The sequence below is a fragment of the Limanda limanda genome, chromosome 13 (assembly GCF_963576545.1).
Source record: "Limanda limanda chromosome 13, fLimLim1.1, whole genome shotgun sequence".
Taxonomy (NCBI): Eukaryota; Metazoa; Chordata; class Actinopteri; order Pleuronectiformes; family Pleuronectidae; genus Limanda; species Limanda limanda.
In genome coordinates this window covers 15,575,084-15,597,022 of record NC_083648.1, presented here as the reverse complement: position 1 = coordinate 15,597,022, position 21,939 = coordinate 15,575,084, and the positions used below count along the sequence as shown (strand labels likewise).

The 21,939-nt window shown below is 42.0% G+C and overlaps 2 protein-coding genes across 2 annotated transcripts; one reads left to right on the top strand and one right to left on the bottom strand.

Moving 5' to 3' along the window:
- The first annotated feature begins 5,487 nt into the window (after nucleotides 1–5,487).
- LOC133018677 (elongation factor 2b) lies at nucleotides 5,488–13,533 on the top strand. Its single transcript, XM_061085094.1, has 14 exons — nucleotides 5,488–5,529; nucleotides 7,445–7,659; nucleotides 8,550–8,731; nucleotides 8,815–9,026; nucleotides 9,135–9,313; nucleotides 9,391–9,496; nucleotides 9,633–9,885; nucleotides 9,979–10,174; nucleotides 10,280–10,403; nucleotides 10,871–11,113; nucleotides 11,492–11,845; nucleotides 11,949–12,131; nucleotides 12,396–12,528; nucleotides 13,164–13,533. Exons 1-14 carry the CDS (start codon nucleotides 5,527–5,529, stop codon nucleotides 13,355–13,357), a joined length of 2,577 nt encoding a protein of 858 aa, XP_060941077.1. The 5' UTR covers nucleotides 5,488–5,526; the 3' UTR covers nucleotides 13,358–13,533.
- Nucleotides 13,534–14,896: 1,363 nt separating this feature from the next.
- On the bottom strand, nucleotides 14,897–20,122 carry LOC133018685 (BTB/POZ domain-containing protein 2-like). Its single transcript, XM_061085104.1, has 9 exons — nucleotides 19,563–20,122; nucleotides 19,345–19,464; nucleotides 18,097–18,253; nucleotides 17,577–17,682; nucleotides 17,275–17,472; nucleotides 16,977–17,169; nucleotides 16,693–16,780; nucleotides 16,166–16,312; nucleotides 14,897–15,985 (listed from the first exon to the last, which is right to left on the bottom strand). Exons 1-9 carry the CDS (start codon nucleotides 20,093–20,095, stop codon nucleotides 15,824–15,826), a joined length of 1,704 nt encoding a protein of 567 aa, XP_060941087.1. The 5' UTR covers nucleotides 20,096–20,122; the 3' UTR covers nucleotides 14,897–15,823.
- Nucleotides 20,123–21,939: the final 1,817 nt, after the last annotated feature.

Genomic DNA, 21,939 nt, shown 5'->3' with positions numbered 1-21,939 from the left:
AATAAAATAATAGAACAGCAGTCAAGAAAAAACTAAGATTCAACAGATATAATGAATTACTAAAATGAATAGATCATTATAATGATTGAGGGTAAATTTGAGCCAATGTCAATTCTTCATTAAAGCTTGAATATAAAGACAAGTTTTGATAAGGGAGAATCTGGAGAATTAGTCTGTTCAATAGGGAGTAACCAACTGGGAGTAACCAGAAGATCTCCGTCCACTGATATTAGCTCAAGAGGGTAAATACCAGGTCAATGATCCTGTAAGGTACGTACTTTAGGTCCTCGACATTGAGCCGGTGTAAGTAGGCAAGCACACGGGTAATGTGGTCCTCCTTATTTGTCACAATGAAAAGGCAGTAGCAGCGTTTGGAATCAATTGAAAATGATGTTGGGAGCTCTGGATGATACCAGAAGTGAAATCCATTACAGCAAATCACAGCAAGATGAAATAAAAGCATGAACAACTTTGTGCAAATCAGCAGTTGATGAATGAATGAACATTTTTGGAGATTGTGCTTGAGGTAAAAGAAACAGGATTGAAGAACTTTCTTCATTCGAGGCTTGAGGCTACTCACACAAACACCTGAACACACCTGAAAGAGGCTTTGGCTTCGACTATTGGGGAGACATTGCTTTGATTCAAAGGCACAGAAAAAAAACTAAGTTTGGATTAACAACACAATCACACACTTATTAATGAATCTGTCAAAACAAAGTCCTAGATGCAGAAATTGTCAAAATTGTTCCAACTATCCTTTCATTTGGAAAACACTCCCTCTGGTTCTTTGTGTATGTTCATGAGGGACTTGTTATTATTCCGTTTCTGTGAACAGTGACATTATTATTTATTTCTCTGGCACAACCACCACTGTGCGCCTGACATTGTCTTATCTTTATAGCCATAATTAGAAGCATACACTCCATAAGCAAAGGGATTACATAATATGTTCTGGCAGCAGAAACACAAAATGATACCTGTTAAGTTTCAAAGGCGTGTTTAGCAATTATCACAGTTGGGGGAAGAGATTTGATCAATGGTAGAGCTATTAAACTTCTCCGCAGTTCAGGAAGAAGTAGAATCAACTGGTTGATGAATAGCAACATACTGTAATTCCTCCACCACTGGCTTGACTTCAAAGGACGTCTGAGGAGAGACACTCATTTTCTTTTCTCTTCAGATGAATTCTTTGACATTTTTCCTTCATCAGACCCTTCAAAGCAAACTGATATGAGTTATATTATTCTTTTGATTCTTTTCTTTTGTAAGTTTCTTTTCTCTGGGATGTGTTGCCTTTGCTAAACCATTAAAAAGAGCGGGGAGGGACAAGAGTGCATAGGAGGAAAGAAAAAGGTGATCTCATGCACGTCAGATTCAGACCTGCTTGGGGTTTGTGTCCGCAGACTCTCATTTTCTGTATAAACTGTAAAGATGGGGTAAATATTCCCTTTGTTTCCCAGGCGTGTGTGTGTCAGGCGTGTCCCATAATGTTGATAAATCAAACTTGCTGAGGCCGTTTGGAATTTTGATTTCAACACCGGGGAGACGGACTTGGATTTACAGCTCCCGCAGGCTTTTCAGGAACACACAAGTCAAGAATCTCTAATGTTCTGAAATAAGTTTACGTTAGAAAAATGACATTTTGGCGGATGTGCTTTGAGTTATGGTTTCACTGATTCACTCAGGACCCAATTGATTCAGAGCAATTTTAATAATTTTAATATAACCCCTGTATGAAACCTGATCCTTTATACTTGAAAGATTACTGTAGCCTATTTGTTGCATTAAACTTAACTTACCTATAACTTAGAGCCAGTTTTATCAGCACTGTAATACCCCTAATTGCATGGCAGCGGGGCGGCGCTATCTTTATTGTGGCTCTATCTTCAGATTAGAGTGTTTCAAAGTACACGCAGAGGTTATCTAGCCAGAACATTTTATGCACATCTCTGGATACCAAGAATTTGGCTGCAGCCCAGTTCTGATAATTGCAGTGTTATTGCATATGATATCATACTGTAAATCCAAATTATCACAACCATTTGGATGCATGCTACTAAGGGTTACTGAGAGGTACATCCACTCATGGGTGTATGTGTTTAGGATTTAACAAAAAGGAAAAATGTATATATTCTAAAATTCAGTAACTTTATCCAACCTACACATATGCATGGGTGTGAACAAATATGAACAGTTGACACATTTCCTTGAGGAAGACGAAGTATAAAATTGAAAAGGCATGTCTTTAAAACGCCAGGCTGGGTTCTTCTCATGAAAAAAAAATAGATCCGCTGGGGGGGAACAAAAGTAGGCTACACAGCTTCTGAGATCAACCCAGGGACTGTTTATCTTTTTATACGGACAGGTGAGAATCAGAGAGCATGCTCTGAGCACACGGCCTTGTCGCTCACCAGTGAAATGCATGTTTGATGGCCCGTATCTGAAGGTCAGTGACAAGATGATTCACCTGCAGATTGTGGAAAATTCCCAATGCGTCACACAAGTATAAGAGAAATGAAAGCGATTCAGGGCTGTGTGGAGTGAAGCTCATACCCTATTTGCTGCACGTACCCAAACTGGTAAAAGCCAAAATTCAGCTACAGGAAAGGAAAATGAAATATTACACAAGCAGGTGCCAGCTCAATGTGGCAGCAACTTGGCACTTTTATTTCCTGTTATTCTTTAACAACATTGAAATCCTCAAAATGTTTCTACGTCCTTAGCTGACGCATTATTTAATAGCAGGAGCTGATCCATTATTTTGGAGTGAACTGGACAAAGAGCAAAGCAATACAATTTCCAGCTCGTCTGCACCTCCCAGAGCGGAGAGAGCTGGGTATGAAAGGAGTAGTGCTGAGCAATACGGGCAAAAATATACGTGCATAAAATCCATAATTATCAAGACAAACATCAAGACTGAGGTTGTTCAATTTGTGTTATACGTCCTCATGGTGCTATGTTAACTGTGCACAATTTATTATATTAATCTTTTGTTATTTACATTTATTTATTATTATCTTTATTAATTAATATAAATATATTTATCAGTATGCCCTGGTTATGATTTGTGTCTGCGTTATATATGTGGGGGTGTTTAGGGTTAATGTTGTTGCTGTCTCAATGTTGTCACACTCTATCAATACTGTATGAAATGAATAATTGAAATGGGTAAAAAGAAACCAAAAGCTTCTCCGTCAGCTCTGAGCTACATGTGCCACAGCAAGCTGGATGATGATGTGGATGATGATGATGATGATGATGATGATTTTGATGATGATGAAAATGATGATGATGATGATGATGATGATGATGATGATGATGATGATGATGATGATGATGATGATGATGATGATGATGATGATGATGATGATGATGATGATGATGATGATGATGATGATGATGATGATGATGATATCCACATTGCTGCGAGATATGTCAACTTACATGTGATACTATGATGTTGTAAATTAGTTTTCTTCACTTTTATCAAATCCAATCTTCACTTGTTCTATTAAATTCAGGAATCATTTCTCTACATTTGCACATCCGTGTGTGGTGACTGAAGGGAGCGGATTTCTCCTCTTTTTATATTTGCATACACGGAATCTTGTTTTGACAGTCAACAGCCACCAGAGGGAAGCTTCAAGGAGACATCAGCTGGTCATAGAATATAAGAAATAATAAATTATGCCATAAATCAGGCACAGTTTTGTTTCTTGACGCGAAGCATAATCTGTGCTCCTCTCCTTGAGTGACTGCACACAACTCTAAACAGAACTGTTTTTATTAGGTCAGCTCCACTGGTGGAAACGTGACTCAGTGCACAGTCATGTTGGAATGAAATGAGAAAATATCCGTATCTGTTGACACGGCCTCAGGACTGATTGGATTTTCGAACTCAAACTTTAAGATGTTTCTTCCCTTTTTCTCCCCGTTTATAAATGTTGTGTTGTGTTTCCCTCAGATTCAGTTGTTGTGTTCTCTGTGACCTTTTGAGAGAAGACAGTTCCCCTTTCTAATGTTCATACAGGGTTGTTTTAAGTTAATGAATGGTTAAAAATTAATTGATACTTTATAGATCAGTTATCAGTCAATCGTAATCACAAGCTAGTGGTTTCAGGTAATAAAAACAAGATCTGCTTAGTTAATTCCTCCTCCAGCAATAATTACTTTTAATTCCTTCTGGCCCTTTATCAGGAAAATGTAGCCTCTATAGGCCTCTGCACAATAGCTGAAAAGCACCTGGAGAGAAATCCATTTAACACGAGCCATCTTTCTGCTGAAAAAAATCTTTTTTGCTTAAAAAGAATAAAAAAAGAATGGTTTCTCCACAGCATTAATCTATGGAGTCAGGAACTCAGCCGCTCCCTTGTGGGCCCATTATGTCTGCGATGCTGCATCTGTGAAGAATGTATATTTCAGAGCAGAGCTGCCTTTCTCATCTAAGCATGTAGAGTTGAGTGCACAGGGGAAACAGAAATCATCCAAGTTCTCTTCACCTACATGTTCATATGGACACGTTCACAGACACACAGATTATTGGTGCTGCTCTGCCCTCAGCTGGCAGACAACTGCTACTGCATCCTGAAGTGGTAAAACCTCAGATGATCTTTGACAAGGACGAATGAACCCAACCGCTGTGTTGTTGCTGCAAGTGGCAGATGTTCTTTGGGACATATTTAACAAATGTTGTATTCAAAAGCGATATAGTGATAAAAAAGCTTGGATAAATGCAAAAAATACAAACAGACATCATTAAATGTATCTGCATTATGATTGTTATTTATTATTTTTGTATGTACAGTGAAGTTTTCTATATTTGTATTTCATCCATGGAGTCTAGGTAAATTTCCCCCGAATTAAGAATTTCTAAATTTGCCCCTGAGACATTCTGTGTACAGTTTTATCATTTGCACCATACTTCAAGAAAAAACATTTGTTTATTGTGTGACTCACTGATGAAACTTAAGTCTAACTGATGTGTTGAATTGACTGAGTCAGAAAAACTGAGTCATATATGAACTGAATTCGTCTATGTAAAGTTTATAAAAATTTTAATTTAGTTGTCAATGTGCCTTTTTTGACTGGTCCAAAACTTTAAAAGATCTCACCACTATGGCAACATAGCCCGATCACTACTGACTACGATTGTGCAAGATGGCAGCATTCATGTCATTGTTGTCAGTTTATGAGATAAACTTACTCACACTAAAGGAATACATCCAAAACTGTCCTTTGTTCCTTTGTTCTTCACAGGAAAGATCAAAGACAGTTGACTGTGAAGTTGCTACAAAGACTGATAACAGCAAATAATAAAACAGCATACAAAGAGACTAACACGCACAAACATTCCAAGCAGGGACAGCCGCACAAACACATACGCACCCACACTGTACCTCACCAGCGCCACCTGCTGCAGCCTCTTCCCCACAGCAGCAGCAGCAGCACCGGGACTCTGCGTGTCCTCAAAAGAGTTCACAGCAACAAACCGTCTCACACGAAGACCAAGCACCTGCAGACAAAATGGTGAGTCCTCAGTGTGTGTGTGTGTGTGTGTGTGTGTGTGTGTGTGTGTGTGCTCTTATTGTGTATTTGATATGTTTGAAGCAGGAGAAAGATAACCAGGCTGTCATCGGCTCCTCTGGATCATTATGACAGTTTGAGTGCAACAAGCTGCGCAGGCTGTCAGGGGCGAGTGCGGCTCCCACGGATGCCGATGCCCGGTGTTTTGTGACGTGATGAGTGTGTTCAGATGGAGGACCGGTGTGTGTGTGTGTGTGTGTGTGTGTGTGTGTGTGTGTGTGTGTGTGTGTGTGTGTGTGTGTGTGTGTGTGTGTGTATGTGTGTATGTGTGTTATGTACGCAGCAGCTGATTAGGAGCAGCGCTGTGGCCTAAAAGCTGCCCGGGCCTCTGCGCTCTGTGACGTTCACAACAAATCCTTTAATATCAAGCTGTGTCCGGAAGTGAGGGAACATGGTCCTGACTGCTCTCATATGCTCTCATATCCATGTCGGTGAATCCTGCTATCTCCATAACCCGCAGATTTAGACCGGTCTGGAGGGGGCGACAGAAAGTTAAATATTTTTGGTCTTCCATAAAGACGTCACCTACACAGAGCTGCATCACTGCCTCACCATGGTGGATAACTTCAAAGCCTTAAAACATCTATGACTAGTGATTTTACTCAGTCTGGATATTTAGGATCAGGATCAGGATCATGGAATTGTTTTATAACTAGTGGACTAGTGGCAGACACTTGGACTATGGGCAGAAAAGGTCTCTGGTTCGTCTCTGGTTCGACTCTACGGAGAAACAACAAAAAGACGACCCTGGATTGATCTGTCCAAAAATCCAAGAGGATTCTCCCTACCCTGTCTAGTGCCCCTGAGCAAGGCACCTTACTCCCCTAACATCTGCTCCCCGGGCGCCGTACATGGCTGCATACTGCTCTGTGTGTCTGGCACCAGATGGGTTAAAAGCAGAGGTTAAATTTCCGCTTGCATGTCTGTGCATGTGTGTGGGATAAATAAATGTATCTTAATCTTAATTAATGACTGCTAGAATTATGTTAGATATCTATACTGTCAATATTTGGCCCTTGTTTTTCTGTCATATTAGTTAGTAATTTTTAACAGGTCCATTTAAACCCACTATGGTGATTTATTTACATGGTCTTAAAAGTCCCCTAATTTATGCAAACATCAATTTTATTTCTCAATTTATGTCCCACCTTTATTTTGCTTTATCTAAACATGTCAGTTTTTTTTCTTGTCATCATAATTCATGAATTATTTTCTGCAGAAATTATTGAAAAATTATCACGTAACATTAAAAAAAGTGATACAAATATCCTGGATGTGTCCCCTGATCCAGATCTGCATGACATTGTAATGGGTTCTTCCCTCACCTGTACCACAACCTTTCACTAAGTTCCGTTTTAATCCGTCCGGTATCATGTGTGTAATAAAAACAAACAAACCAATCAACAAACAAAGGGACGATGGGAAAACATAACCTCCAGATCACTGATTATATATAATATTATAAAGCAGTTTAAGCCCTCAATCATTACGAAGATATTGAAACACATATTTTTTGTCTGTTAATTAATATGTCAAATCATTATTTGGCGTATTTTTATATTTTCTGCAACATTGTTATTGTAATTTAAGGTCTAACATTGACAACATTCCACTCCTTGCATGATTGAGTAATCTGGTGCTAGTGATTCAACACTTCTGGTGTTGTTCAGAGACCAGAAGGTGAAGCCTTCATGCGGTGTTGATCAGGCCCATGGATTCATTTATAGACATGTCTTTCTTTTTATAACTCCACTTGGAACAACATTAGAGATCTGGTAGTGGACATAAATAATATTACAACCTCTGCTGATTGGAATCCTACATGACCCCCCTTACCCTCCCTCCCCCTCTCCACCAGGTGAACTTCACAGTGGATCAGATCCGTGCCATCATGGACAAGAAGACCAACATCAGAAACTTGACCGTGATCGCCCACGTGGATCACGGCAAGTCCACGCTGACTGACTCGCTGGTGTCCAAGGCGGGGATCATCGCATCGTCCCGGGCAGGGGACACCCGGTTCACAGACACGCGCAAAGACGAGCAGGAGCGCTGCATCACCATCAAATCCACGTGAGTTGCCTCAGAGCAGAGGGCTCAGAAACAAGCTCAGTGATTTAGTTGCAAAACAGTGAAGGTCCTGAAAACTTGGTTGGAAATCCCAAGAATTCTTAATTGTTTTGTAATATTAATCACAAAGTGTGCAATAACTTTGTTTCAAGTTTGGGTGGGGAAACATAATTAGGTATCATTTATGAATTTAACCCTTAGAAATACATCTGAGCTTCATCAGAACCTTGGCTGTGGGTTGATCAGATTGATTGACAACATGAGAAAACCACAGCACAACTGGATCACGGGGCCTTTCATTTTCAAATCAATCTGTGTCTACAACATCACAGGAGAAAGAAACGGTGACACAGAATCGCATAGGGCCTGTTATTAATATGAAATACTATTAATAATATAAATATAATTTCAGCTAGAGCCCAACAGATTTTTGGGGCTGATGGCCCAAAAATTAATTCAGTAGATGTGTATGTATATACAGATATATATCCTCCATACAGAATTTTACTTATTATCTATTAGGTACAACAATCTCAACTTTAATGTTTGTCCCAGGAAATCGTTAATCTAGCTTTCTAGTTCCTTTAATAAAATGTCAATTTTAAAGATGTTTAGAGAAGACAAATTGGTTTTTATAAAAATTCACCCCCAGATGTTTCAATCTGAAGCCAGAACATGTATCAGCACTGACACTGATTTTTTGAAACAGTTTGAGTTGGGTCAGTGAATAAAACTTGAACTTAGCTCGTCAGCCTCTCTTGACTCACTGAAGAAAAGTATTCAGTTTAATATATTCTTTTTTGTATTCATTCCTTATACATATTTTAAGATGAATTGGTGTTGATGGACAAACACATGTCCAGACTTTAAATGATTCCCTCTCTGTGACTCAGGGCCATCTCCTTGTACTACGAGCTCGAAGACAATGACTTGGCGTTTATCAAGCAGGGTAAAGACGGCAACGGCTTCCTCATCAACCTCATTGATTCTCCGGGTCACGTTGACTTCTCCTCTGAGGTCACCGCTGCCCTCAGGGTGACTGATGGAGCCCTGGTGGTGGTGGACTGTGTCTCAGGTAAGCGAACAATGTTTCACATCTTTGCCTCCCCCATCTCACACGTGTCCTTCCCACGCTGACCTGTTTGCTTCCTCTGCCAGGCGTGTGTGTACAAACGGAGACTGTGCTGCGGCAGGCCATCGCTGAGCGTATCAAACCGGTTCTGATGATGAACAAGATGGACCGCGCTCTGCTCGAGCTGCAGCTGAAGCCCGACGAGCTCTACCTGACCTTCCAGCGTATCGTGGAGAACGTCAACGTCATTATCTCCACCTATGGAGAGGACGAGGCAGGACCCATGGGAAGCATCATGGTACGGCACATGCACCACAGACACACACATTTGCACTAATACAGCTTGAATTTAAAGTAACAGCATTTTATTTGTGATAGCAAAGACGATTGGGCTCTTCTCTCTCAGATTGAACCTATCATCGGAACAGTCGGGTTCGGCTCTGGCCTCCACGGCTGGGCATTCACACTAAAGCAGTTCGCTGAGATGTACGTAGCAAAGTTTGCTTCGAAAGGATATGCTCAGATGGGACCAGCAGAGAGGAGTAAGAAAGTGGAGGACATGATGAAGAAGCTGTGGGGAGACAGGTAAACACAAGTGCATTGATAGAGAAAGGTTGCCAGGCTGTGAAGCATGGTTGTTAAATATTCTATGCCTCTTCCAGATATTTTGATCCAAGTGTCGGAAAATTCAGTAAGTCAAACATCGGTCCCAATGGTCAGACACTCCCCCGCACCTTTTGCCAGCTTGTTTTGGACCCCATCTTCAAGGTAACTGAAAATATAAGTATTGTTTAATTTCTCTGCCAACAAAAAGTAATCATTACACTACTACGTCATCATAATAATTTAATAAATAAAAGAGGATGTCTTCATTTGTATTCGCCCTCTCTCATTTTCCTCTAAGGTGTTCGAAGCCATCATGAGCTTCAAAAAGGACGAGGTGGCCAAACTCATTGAGAAGCTGGACGTCAAACTGGACTCGGAGGACAAGGACAAGGAGGGGAAGCCCCTGCTGAAGGCTGTGATGCGTCGCTGGCTGCCGGCTGGAGAGGCCCTGCTCCAGATGATCGCTATCCACCTGCCCTCCCCCGTCACTGCACAGAGATACCGCTGTGATCTGCTGTACGAGGGGCCAGGAGACGACGAGGTTGCCATGGGTCAGTGCAACATGGACGAGACCTAATTTAATTAGGAGCAACATGACAATTACTTTATTTAGATGTTGAGCGGAACATATTCTCTCGTTTCAGGTATCAAGAACTGTGACCCTAAAGCTCCGCTGATGATGTACATCTCCAAGATGGTGCCAACCACCGACAAGGGTCGCTTCTATGCCTTTGGCCGTGTGTTCTCTGGATGTGTGTCCACTGGTCAGAAAGTTCGCATCATGGGGCCAAACTTCACCCCCGGCAAGAAAGAGGACCTCTACTTCAAACCCATCCAGAGGTGAGCGTGTCTTGTTTAGAAACTAGAGCATCTATGCTCCTCTTGTGTTTCCAGGTTATTTGTTGGGAACTTGTTTATCAAACGTAATTCTCTTCTTTTATCCAGGACCATTCTGATGATGGGCCGCTATGTGGAGCCTATTGAAGACGTCCCGTGCGGCAACATCGTGGGTCTTGTTGGAGTCGACCAGTACCTTATTAAGACAGGGACCATTACCACCTTTGAACAAGTATGGCTTTTTTCCTCCCTCCTTCATGCAACAAACAGTGGTGTGGCCTGTCCCGATTCCTCTCCCTTGGACCTACCCCTAGATATGAGGGGCCCCTTGCTGGGTAGTGTCCCCTCTAAACGGAGCCAGAAGGGGTAGCACTAGAATATCTTCCCCTAGGAGCTGGGACACCACTTGCTACGTAATTAGCAGCCAACCAACGTTATTAGAATGACAAACAATATCAGTTTTTTGATATCACGGTTTTGAATACACTACGTTGGAGAGGGTGTTTTAAGAGCTGGATGGCCACTACCTCTACATCACATAGAGAAATGAGGTAACAGCACCCCTTCATGGCCCTGTTCAAAACAAGGGGTCTAGACCAAGTGGTAGGGCTAAGGGGTGAACTGGGACATGCCCTTTCTGTACAGTGTATTTATATTGAGGTATTGTCACAACTGTCAACTTGGTGGCTCTGTCCGCAGGCCCACAACATGAGGCAGATGAAGTTCAGCGTGAGCCCAGTGGTCAGAGTCGCTGTGGAGGCCAGGAACCCAGCTGACCTGCCCAAGCTGGTGGAGGGTCTGAAGCGCCTGGCCAAGTCCGACCCCATGGTGCAGTGCTTCATCGAGGAGTCCGGGGAGCACATCGTCGCCGGGGCGGGGGAGCTGCACCTGGAGATCTGCCTGAAAGACCTGGAGGAGGACCACGCCTGCATTCCACTGAAGGTGAGACGACCAGAACATAGGGACATACGTCTTTCAATAAGATGTGCAGGTCAATGTTATTAAGCTGAATCAGAAATGAATTAAAAATGTATTTATTTACATGGAACCAGTTACATGAGGTGAAAAACATGTCACGCTTTTTCACTCGACTGATATCGGATATTTCAGATTCCCCAACTAATTCAAGCACACTACTTCAAATACAAAAACATCAAATATTACACACACACAGGTATTAAGCTGCAACATTCAACTTCACCACTAGATGGCACCAAGTTCTACACACTGAACCTTTAAATGAACTCATATGATCCTCACCTTAGTGCACTACCACCCATATTCTCAAGTCTGATGTCCTTTCCCTTCATCTCTCTCCAGAAATCAGACCCAGTCGTGTCTTACAGAGAGACGGTGTCAGAAGAATCAGACGTGATGTGTTTGTCCAAGTCGCCCAACAAGCACAATCGTCTCTTCATGAAGTCCCGCCCTTTCCCCGACGGCCTGGCTGAGGACATCGAGAAGGGGGAAGTCAGCGCTCGGCAGGAGGTCAAGGTTCGCGCTCGTTTCCTCTCTGACACGTACGAGTGGGAGGTGACGGAGGCCAGGAAGATCTGGTGCTTCGGTCCAGAAGGGACGGGGCCCAACCTGCTGGTGGACATGACGAAGGGAGTTCAGTACCTCAACGAGATCAAGGACAGTGTGGTGGCCGGTTTCCAGTGGGCAACCAAAGCGGTGGGCAGCAATTCATTATGGTCGCAGTTACATTTCGCTATTTGTACATCCACCAGACCAGCCTCCAGAAAACATTGATGCATTATCTGTCTTCATCCTGCAGGGTGCGCTGTGTGAGGAAAACATGCGATCCGTTCGCTTCGACATGTATGACGTGACAATGCACTCAGACGCCATCCATCGCGGCGGAGGACAGATTATGCCCACAACTCGTAGGGTCCTGTACGCCTGCCAGCTAACCGCTAAGCCCTGTCTCATGGAGCCCATTTACCTGGTGGAGATACAGGTATGTATGGAGGAGGCCGCCCTCCAAAACAAAGTGATAAACAAGACTGTTAATCCTGTAAATCTATGACACTTCATGTCGACCTATTCTAGACTACATTTTCTGTGAGTATATTTGAACAGATAGAGAAACATAACTTACACACACTAAACATATAATCCCCATAAAATGTTAGACATTAATCAAGTGTCCTGCTGTTAATGTTCAACTTCTTCGAGCCAGTTTACCGGGTATTTCTGACCGCTGTGCCTCGTATTTCTACAGTGCCCCGAGCAGGTGGTCGGTGGGATCTATGGCGTGTTAAACAGGAAACGAGGTCACGTGTTCGAGGAATCCCAGGTGATGGGAACTCCCATGTTCATAGTGAAAGCCTTCCTGCCCGTCAACGAGTCATTTGGTGAGTTTGTGGTTCAGTCTGTGAATCTGTTTATTGTTGGATCTAACTATTAAACCTGTAGTTTCTTGATCAAATTGTATTTCGCTAGTTTGACCCAATAGAGTTGAACAAAATTAAGTATGAATAGATGAAATATAATCTTTGAAGTGTCTGTACATGAAGATCCATGTTAGCGTTTTTATTGTGATTATTTTAAATATTGTAAAATGATATGAAGGACACTGACACATTTTTTGTGCGTATCATAGACTGTTTATAAAGATGGATGATTGATTTCCTCCCACTATCAAGAAACTAAGCAAAAAAATCCTGGAGCCAGAGTCTGTGCAGTAGTGATCGGGGTCACCAGTATAAAACACCAGTATTATAACGACCACCTAAAATGACAGAAAGCTCATAGGCAGGATTAATGACCTATACTGCAGCCAGCCACCAGGTGGCGTTCAAGATGCCTCGGCTTCATTTTTAGGGGGCAAGTCATGTCATCCATATCTATTTTTAGCCTATGATGCATCCTCAGATTCATTTGTTTACAACAAACCAAACTTGATGAAGATGTTAAGCAATTTCAGCTGATCAGAGTCACATTACTGGCAGAGAGAGCAGTTTTATTTATATGTGTTTATTTCCTCCAGGCTTCACAGCTGACCTGCGCAGTAACACTGGAGGACAGGCCTTCCCTCAGTGCATATTTGACCACTGGCAGATTCTCCCGGGAGATCCTAGCGACCCCACCTGCAGAGCCTACCAAGTTGTTGCTGAAATTAGGAAACGCAAAGGCCTGAAAGAAGGCATCCCCCTCCTCGAGAACTACTTGGACAAAATGTAAACTCTGACCCTGGATTAAAAAGATTTAAACCAAATCAATCTCTAAACCCTACCCTGTGGGCACTTTAAAATCTTTGCACAGGCTTACAGATACTTTGCACAACATTTTTTGAGTACGGAGCAGAAACGATGCTTAAGTTTTAGTTTTAGGCAAATGGAAGCAGCAATGCTATATTTTTTTTCATTTCACAGCTACAGGACACCAAGTGCCTAGGGCAAGGGTTTTGGGGAACAATTACATTTAAGCAGTAGTATTATCAATTCCTTGTTTCTTCTATTCCTCCTTATCCCCCCCCCCCCCCCCCGACTCCTCTGCCAGTACGGGCCTATTCACTGCACTGTGATACTGCTGCAATAACGTGTATTTAAATGGTTGATGGCCAGATAAAGCCATGGGAATTACATTAAAGTTCCTGAGTTGGACCTTTGTTCAGTGGATGTACTGAATTAAAACATTTAACTCATGATGAAAAATGTGACTCCTGAAATTGTGTTACTGCATCAGGCAGCTGAGAGAAGCTGGTGAGTTAGACAACACTATTGATACTGATTCATCTCTGAGGGGCCCCTGTTGATCCCCAATATATGTGTCAGTGTTTCCCCTGACACCCAGAAAAACTACCAGTACACTAGATTAAAAATAAACAGTTGATTGATTTAAAAGTTGATTGATAGAAAGGAAACGATAAGCAATTAAATATTTATCATATTATTGAGGGAAAATACAAAAATTCAACAGCATTGGCTTCTCTGATGTGAATATTTGCTAGGCTGTCACTTCACTGACCATTTCCACAATGATGGATTGCTATTTCTTATTTCATGGGTTATTGGGGTTTGGTAAGGGCTATACTGTATTATAATTACAGCAACAACGAAATAAAAGATTAAAATACTGATAAGGCAACTGTTGAAGCTTCGATGTTCCAGTCTGCCATGCTAATTTATCAGTTAATGGAAACTAAAAAACTCATGGAATAAAAGTAGGCTATTTCATTATTTTTATATTTTAAATACTCAATTCATCAAAGTCAATAACTGTCAGGTAGAGTGATGATGAAAATAATTGTTTGTTACATGTTACCTAAGGTTTTTGTGCTAATTACACGACAGAGAGAAACTAGATTAAACACAACATCCCTCTACAAGATGGAGGGCACGTCAACCGATTTTGTACTTTATTAAAGGGATAGTTCACTGAAAAATTTAAATTCACTCATTCACTGAATTCATTCCTGCTAACTTTTACTTGCCTAATTCTTCTGTACCACTGGCATTACAATCTCAGGATTTTATTTATTAACTTTTTATTTAATTTCACATTTCATCCCATGAAAAAAAGAACATAGATTAGTGAGATTATAAAGGTGCTGATAGATGTTTTTTGTTAGACAAAGCCAAGCTTTCCATATTTCCTGTCTTTATGCTCAGCTATGTTAACCATTTACTGGGCTTAGCCTACTGTTACATTTAAAGGTCAGACACGCCAAGAAGCACCAATCCTTACTACAGATGAAGAGTTAAAGAAACAAGCATCACAATGTTTTCGTCACTCTTTAATCAATAGTTATTTCAAGTTACATATATAATGTTAATAAATGCCACTTTAATATACAACCCTTTAACTTCCGCACCAAGAAGGAAAGTTCTTCCCCAACACTTTTTAAAACAAAGCTAAATAGAAACAGATCTGAAGAATCAGTGTGCATCCATAGAACAACCAAATTAACATATGGAAGGCCAAGAAGTGCAAGGTATCTTGGTTATAGGCAACTACCAAGCAAGGACACAAGATATCACAGACTGTACTGTATGTAGAAACCCGAAAATTGCTTACCATAACCATAATGTTAAGATTAGTATGAAGTTTGGTTCGAATTTGCCAAGAATCCGTTAAGCCTATGAGGTCTGCAAGTCTATGGAAGTCATGTCAGTGAAATGCTGGTCTAAACTGAACAATGGTGAGGATCGTTTCTTGGCAAAATGTGATATTACTGTACATTCATACAGTTGCGACTCTCCTTCGCGCAAATGCTGCCGAGTACAGGAAGGGGAATCATACAGCTTAAGAAGAATTCAGTGTCAAGCCTTATGCCGTCAATCCACAGCAGGGACATGGATACTGCGATTGATCTAAGAGGCTCCTCCCTCCCTCTCTGCTTCCCCCGTGGAGTCTGTTACAGTCATGTCTGTTTCAGAGACTGGCACCACTACCACACAATGGGATAAAAAGAAGTCACTAAGAAAGAGAGACAGCATCTCAAATGACGAGCTACGCCCCATGTAGTGACCTACATCGCCTCACACACAGGAAGTTGCCTTCCCGTGTGGCCGACGGTAGGACACTATATGGAGGGAACAGTATGATGTCTGACAGATTAGTCCCCAGTTGGGCTGCTGAGGTGTGGCCCTGCGCTGGTGTCAGTCAGTCACATTTGATGGAAAATCGTTGCCATGTCGGAGGTGACTATGTGTAGAAGATGACCTCAGGAATCTGTCCGTCCTCGACGGAAGTGCCGTTGTTGTTGCCCGCTGCGTAGCAGAAGGTGAAGCAGGTCTTTGTGCCGGTGGATGATGACTCATATGTAACCTTTCGCATTCCCTTCGTCCCATAATGAGAGTCTGGACCCTGTACGTCAGAAAGAGGAGGAAGAGTAAGCTGAATACTCAATAGAAGCAAATCAGATTAACTCATTATAACCATAAAGGGGAATATAAAACATCCTATACTCCAGTGCACTGCTGAATAGCATTGTGCAAGTTTAATGATTTGTATTATTTATTAACGATTCATAAAAAATTCCCAAACCTTAAGTGTTGCGCAGGCAGTGTAGTTGACGTTGGGTAGAATCTCCACTGGTTCTTTGAACATGACTCTGAATGTGTTAGCTGAACCGTCACAGCTGAAGCCTGTGTCGTTCTGTCCCAGCACCGTGTTACTGTCTGTGTGGATTATCTGCATGAAGAGAAGGTTTCACAAACATCCAGAATATGTTAAACAGGATCAGAGACGCTTTAAAAGACAGACACACCACTTCTGACAAGAAAAGTCTGAAACCCCAAATATAGCACCAAGCCGATCATGTTTTTGCACTGATGCAAATAGTTCATATATTTTTAATATTTTATACTTTTTTTACTTTAAGGGGGAGCAACAGGGCCAATTCTTTTTTATTTAATTCAATGTTATTGGATTTTACTGATCATTTTGTTCATGCAGTTTTTATTTCCCAGTGACCATTAAAATTGCATCTGTGTCTCTTCGTAAATACTATGGTTTTGCCTAGATGGCTGCCAAGTGATGAGACTTTCATCTGAATTATGAAGGGTCCATACCTGTATGTTGACCTGGTAGTCTGTGGGTCCGTGTATGGAGCCATAGAGGCCGAAACCAACCACAAATATCCTTCTGTTTACTGAGAAGCTGAGAGGAAACAGGGAATATATTTTCATTGACTACACAGTTATTATCTTGGCAGATGAAATCAGAGCCCAATTTCATCTGTAAATTGCACATTAATATTAATTAATATGCCACAACATCTCAATTCATTCAGTTTGTATTTTTGGTTGAAATACTAAGACTGTGAAATTATTAAAATGTTCTGCTCCTCTCTCACCGTATGCGATCACTTGTCCCGCTGTACCCCCAGCGGCTCTCCACCTGTCCAAAGCGTGTGATGCTGCACTCCTTCCCGCGGAGGCAGCAGCGAGGCCGGTCGATGAACTCTACACGGGGCTTAGGGTTTACTGTGAAGTGGAGAAAGAGACTCACCACCTCTCTGTCTGTGAGAATACTGGACTGGGCTGGACCTGAAGAGACATTGACAAAACCAACAGACAATAATCAAGAGTCTGAGGTCGCCAAAGAGCGAGAGCAGTAAAGAGACAGTGACAGTTTGCTCTGTTGCCGTTCACCTGCAGCAAACTCCTCGATGGTCATGAGAGGGAAGCGGATGAGTGTGAGCGCTTTGCCCAGGACTTTGCGTTTGTTTTCAGGTGTCGGCTGCAACTGCTGCCTGTGAGCCTCAGCCTCCGCCCAACGCACCGAAGCTCCGAACAAACGCACCTCCCTCACCCCGAGAGTATCCCTCTCCAGCACAGCCACCAATGTATCTAAAGGAGGGAGACATACAAATCAATGGCCTGCTACACAACACATTGAAACAAACAGCCTTCAAAAGGAACAGCAAGATTGAGGGTGAGAGTGCAGAATTTACCCAGGTCTATGTCTGTAAAGCCCTCAGCAGCAAGAGCGTCTCCAGTGTTTTTATCAATGTTTTCTAGACAAAGGCTGGCGAGCTGTGGCTCATCAAACAGCCGAGCCTGAAAAAAAAATCAAAAAACATCACAGTTTGAGAAATGCATTTGTACATATGTAAATGACAAATCCACAAAACTGACAACGGGAGTTAAAAGAGTTTATGATTAAATAAGTAGATATGTTCTGATACCAGCATTGGAAATTCCTCAGATACTGCTGAAAATGCTGGGTGGGGCATCGGTGGGTTTGTGAATCAATGGATCCGATTCAAGTCTTTCAGGTATATTAGTTTCACCTCAATAAAACTGAAATCACTTCTCTATTTCTCTAGCTATATAAGGGATGTCATTGTTGTGTATTTATAGATTTATTGTGTATATTTGTGTTCAGTTATGACTGTCAAACTAGATAATAAAAGAAGTTCCATGGCATGTACTCTCTGTATGTAGTTGTTTTTCAAAAGGGTTTAACCTGACCTGTGTAAGCAGCATGAAAGCGTTGTCTGCTCTCAGGTTCTTCTTGAGGAACTCCACGCAGTGAGCCTCCAGGGCCGGCACTGCGTACTTCTTAGCCGTGTAGAGCGTGGTCATCACTGTCTCAGGCCCGATCTGGACTTCATCAGAGTAGAGGAACCTGCGGGAGAATTGTTGTTGTGTTAGTGAGGCTCCCTTTATGTCTTGTAAATGCCACTCAAGCTTTTGAGTCCAATCAAATAGGCTTCAACAAAACCCTGTAGTCCAGGTGCATCGTTTCAAGATGTTTACGGAAATATTTTCTTCAAATGAAAAATTATGACGATATACTCCAAACAAAATACACAAGCATAATAAGTACACAGAGCGTAGATAGTCATCATTGGTACCACTAAAACATTAAGCTGTAATGGAACTGCTTATCCTCAGCGAATCAAGCTTACCAAATAATATATTTACAACTCTTTTACAAGTTGCTCTATCACAACAGTTTATACACGACCGACCAATTTTACTATGTCACTAATTTATTGATATGGAGGCTTAACCTGATTGATGTTGCATTGTCTGAGCCTTAAATTTAGATGCCAGTTATAACATTACCTGCTGCTTATACATTACAGTACAAGCAATCCACAAAGCCACTAGATTTCTCATGAGGTCAAACAGATGTTTACAATACAGTTTAAACTTCTCACTCTCACGTATCCATCACTGCACCATCAGGCTCCTCCATATATCTAACAGCTCTAATCTACCCTTATTCATCTGCTTGCTCTCTCAGATCCAATAAAGTAAATCTATGTATCCTATGCAGCTGTATTATGACTTGTGGAAACAGGGCTTTTGAGGCAATAGCACCAAAGCTGTGAATACCAAACCTACATCTTTAAGATTTGCTGATTGATTCAAAAACCAATTAAAAGCATACGAGTCAATCCGTTAAATTATACGTACCAGTTCTGTCCCCATGTGCACTTTACTTTAAGAAAATCGTCTAAGTGGGCAAATAAAAAATGCTTTTTTATTAATATCTTACTCATATATTACACCCCATATTTACATAGAATTTACCGAATAATGTGCTTAATTTAATATAACTGCACAAAACTGAGTTCTTGCCCATCTTTAAATAATATAATAACATACTATACTATAATAACATGACAAAATATTGCATGTAACAATAACAACACACGTCCACTTTAATGACAGGCAGGTCGTCAGTTCACATGATGTGTCGTTCCTTACTTGAGCAGGGCGAGGAAAGCAGCTGGCTCCACATCTGGAAGCTCGATCTCCGTGGAAGTCGTCGCCATCCCCCCGTTAAACATGGCATCGAACACCGCGCTCCCCACGGCCAGGACGAACCTGCCGGTGTCAACAAGCAGCGGCACACGGGTCAACACAGGACGCGAGACACACTCACAAGGAGCCGGTAGACATTGTCCCCATATCGCCCCTCTTACCTGTGTGCAGGTATCCTCTGGACCCCCATTCCTTTGCCCACCAGGAAGTGCACGTCGCTCAGCACCTCGTTGTTGAACAGGAAAGCAAAGCGCTCCTTCACGGTGCTCTTCGTGGCCTGCCAGTTGTACACCGGCTCCCGGTACACCAGCACGGAGGCGGCCGCCGGGGTGGCGGTCGGCGCGGCCGCCTGCAGCGCGTTGGACGCCGCGGTTGCCATGTTGGACGCCTGCGTGGCCATGGCTCCCCCTGCCGCAGCACCTGCCGCAGCCCCCGACTGCTGCTGCTGCTGCAGGGAGTTCTGCGCAGTCGGCGGTGCTCCGGTCCCGACGCCGTTGTTGTCGCCGCCGCCGCCAGGCCCCAGCTGCGGGTTGGGACGCCTTGCGACCCCCGAGCCTCCCCCGGCCGCACCGGCGCCTCCGCCGTTGGACGCAGGCGTCGAGAAAACGCTGTTACTGGGCTGGCTGTTCCCCAAAGGCCCCGCGCCGGAGAAGTTGAGGCAAGGAGGCCTGCCGCTGTTGTCTCCAGCAGCCATCTTGGACTCACTGTATGCGTAAACAACACACTTCGTCGTTTTGTGTATTCCCAGTTGAAACAGCAGTCACTGCCTCAACCTGCTGCCCCCTGATGTTTATTATTGGTACTACAAGCAACTCTCTGCCTGTTCCCCTCACACCAGAATTTAGACGTTGTTTGTTTAATTATGAAAACCTGGTGTGAAACCTGATGTGTGTTTAATAATGGAGCACGAAACAGGAACAATATTAATGCCTGACCCACAATGCAACCAATAATTACCTGAATTGCAGCCATTATTATCTATAATTACTATCCTGATAATAAATGAATAATGACCTATTTCTTGTTTTTAATAAAATGCTGCTGTTAATACATTCACAGTATTTGAGTTTACAAGAATAAAAATGTCTGGCGGCAACATGTTTAAAAATCCACAGTATGAAAAGTGTCACTGGCCATGTCGCTACAATAAGTGCATTGAAAAGTACTATTTTACTAAGTGGGAAGATGACAACGATAGTGGTGATGATGATATTTGCAGTTTTTGATCATGTTAGGCTTAATATATACTGCGAGGTTTATGTGTATACTCTCTGTAGTGTCTGCTCTGAACACTGTGTTTCATCTCAACATATTGATTTGCACAAATCCTGTCAAACTCTTTGCTGCTGAGCCTCCTTTGTGGTCTGATTCTTCATCATTTCTCAGCGTGCTCCGCTTCTCTTTCTTGTCATCCTCTGACTGACTCAGCACTCATGGGAATCATATTTGATGTTTCCCGTTCCCCTGGAGGGCTCAGGATATTTATTTAATCCACTTTCTTGCCAGTGTAACAAAATAGACACCAAGATATACTCACATTGCCCACATACTGACTCACATCTATTCTTGGACGTGCACATCCTGAACATTGGATACTGGTGAGTTAATTTGTGTCAGTGAGCAGCATCGCTCTGTGTAAAAAGTAAATGAGAAACAATTTACCAGTGTTTCCAGTCAGGGGAATTTATTTGAATTTCATTTCCACAGGGCACATAAGGCTTTTTCAAAAATAATATAAACTAAACTTGAAGGAGGACATCCAGGGGGACAGAGAAACAGCTCACCTTCAAAGTAAAAGTTCAGGAGGCCGGAGGTTTGATTTGATTAATGAGTAATGAGTGACCCTTACTCCTTGTGCTAGTTGATGGGAACAATATGTCATTTATTTGATCACTGAATATAAACTAGAAAGTTATGCATCAATTTTCAAAATTATATTAAATGAAATGTGTCCCACACTGTGATTCTTGTAAGGCAACAGAAGCCAAGGCTGGAAACTACTGGGTTATTCTCTAACAATGGGTTTTTAAAACCATGTTAAGTCATCAAGTATCTGAAATCCAAAAATATAAAGGTAACTTTTAAGTAAAGCTGTCAAATATATGTAGTTAAGTAGAAAATACAATAGTTTTCCCTGAAATGTGTATCAAAAGCAGCATAGACTGACACAAACACACACACACAATAATTTGTCCATCTTCTTTTTGTACTTAGTTTCTCATGACAATAAGCAGACAGTGTGGCCTAGGGGGTAGAGTGGTCGGTCTCCAACAGGAGGGTTAGGGGCTCAAACACTGCTCTTCCCCATCCGCATGCCAGAGTGTCCTTGGTAAGATACTGACCCACTAAAATTTGTAGGACTTCAATCTCCTATTAATTGCACAATATACTACACTATGTATATTCAAAAACAAACATAAATGAATACATTAAAAAAGTAAATGATTAAATTAATGTGGGCAGATTGCTTCTGCGCAGGATGTTCGCAGTTTGCTTCTGCACATGAGGTAAATAACAAAATTAAATTAAAAAAATCAA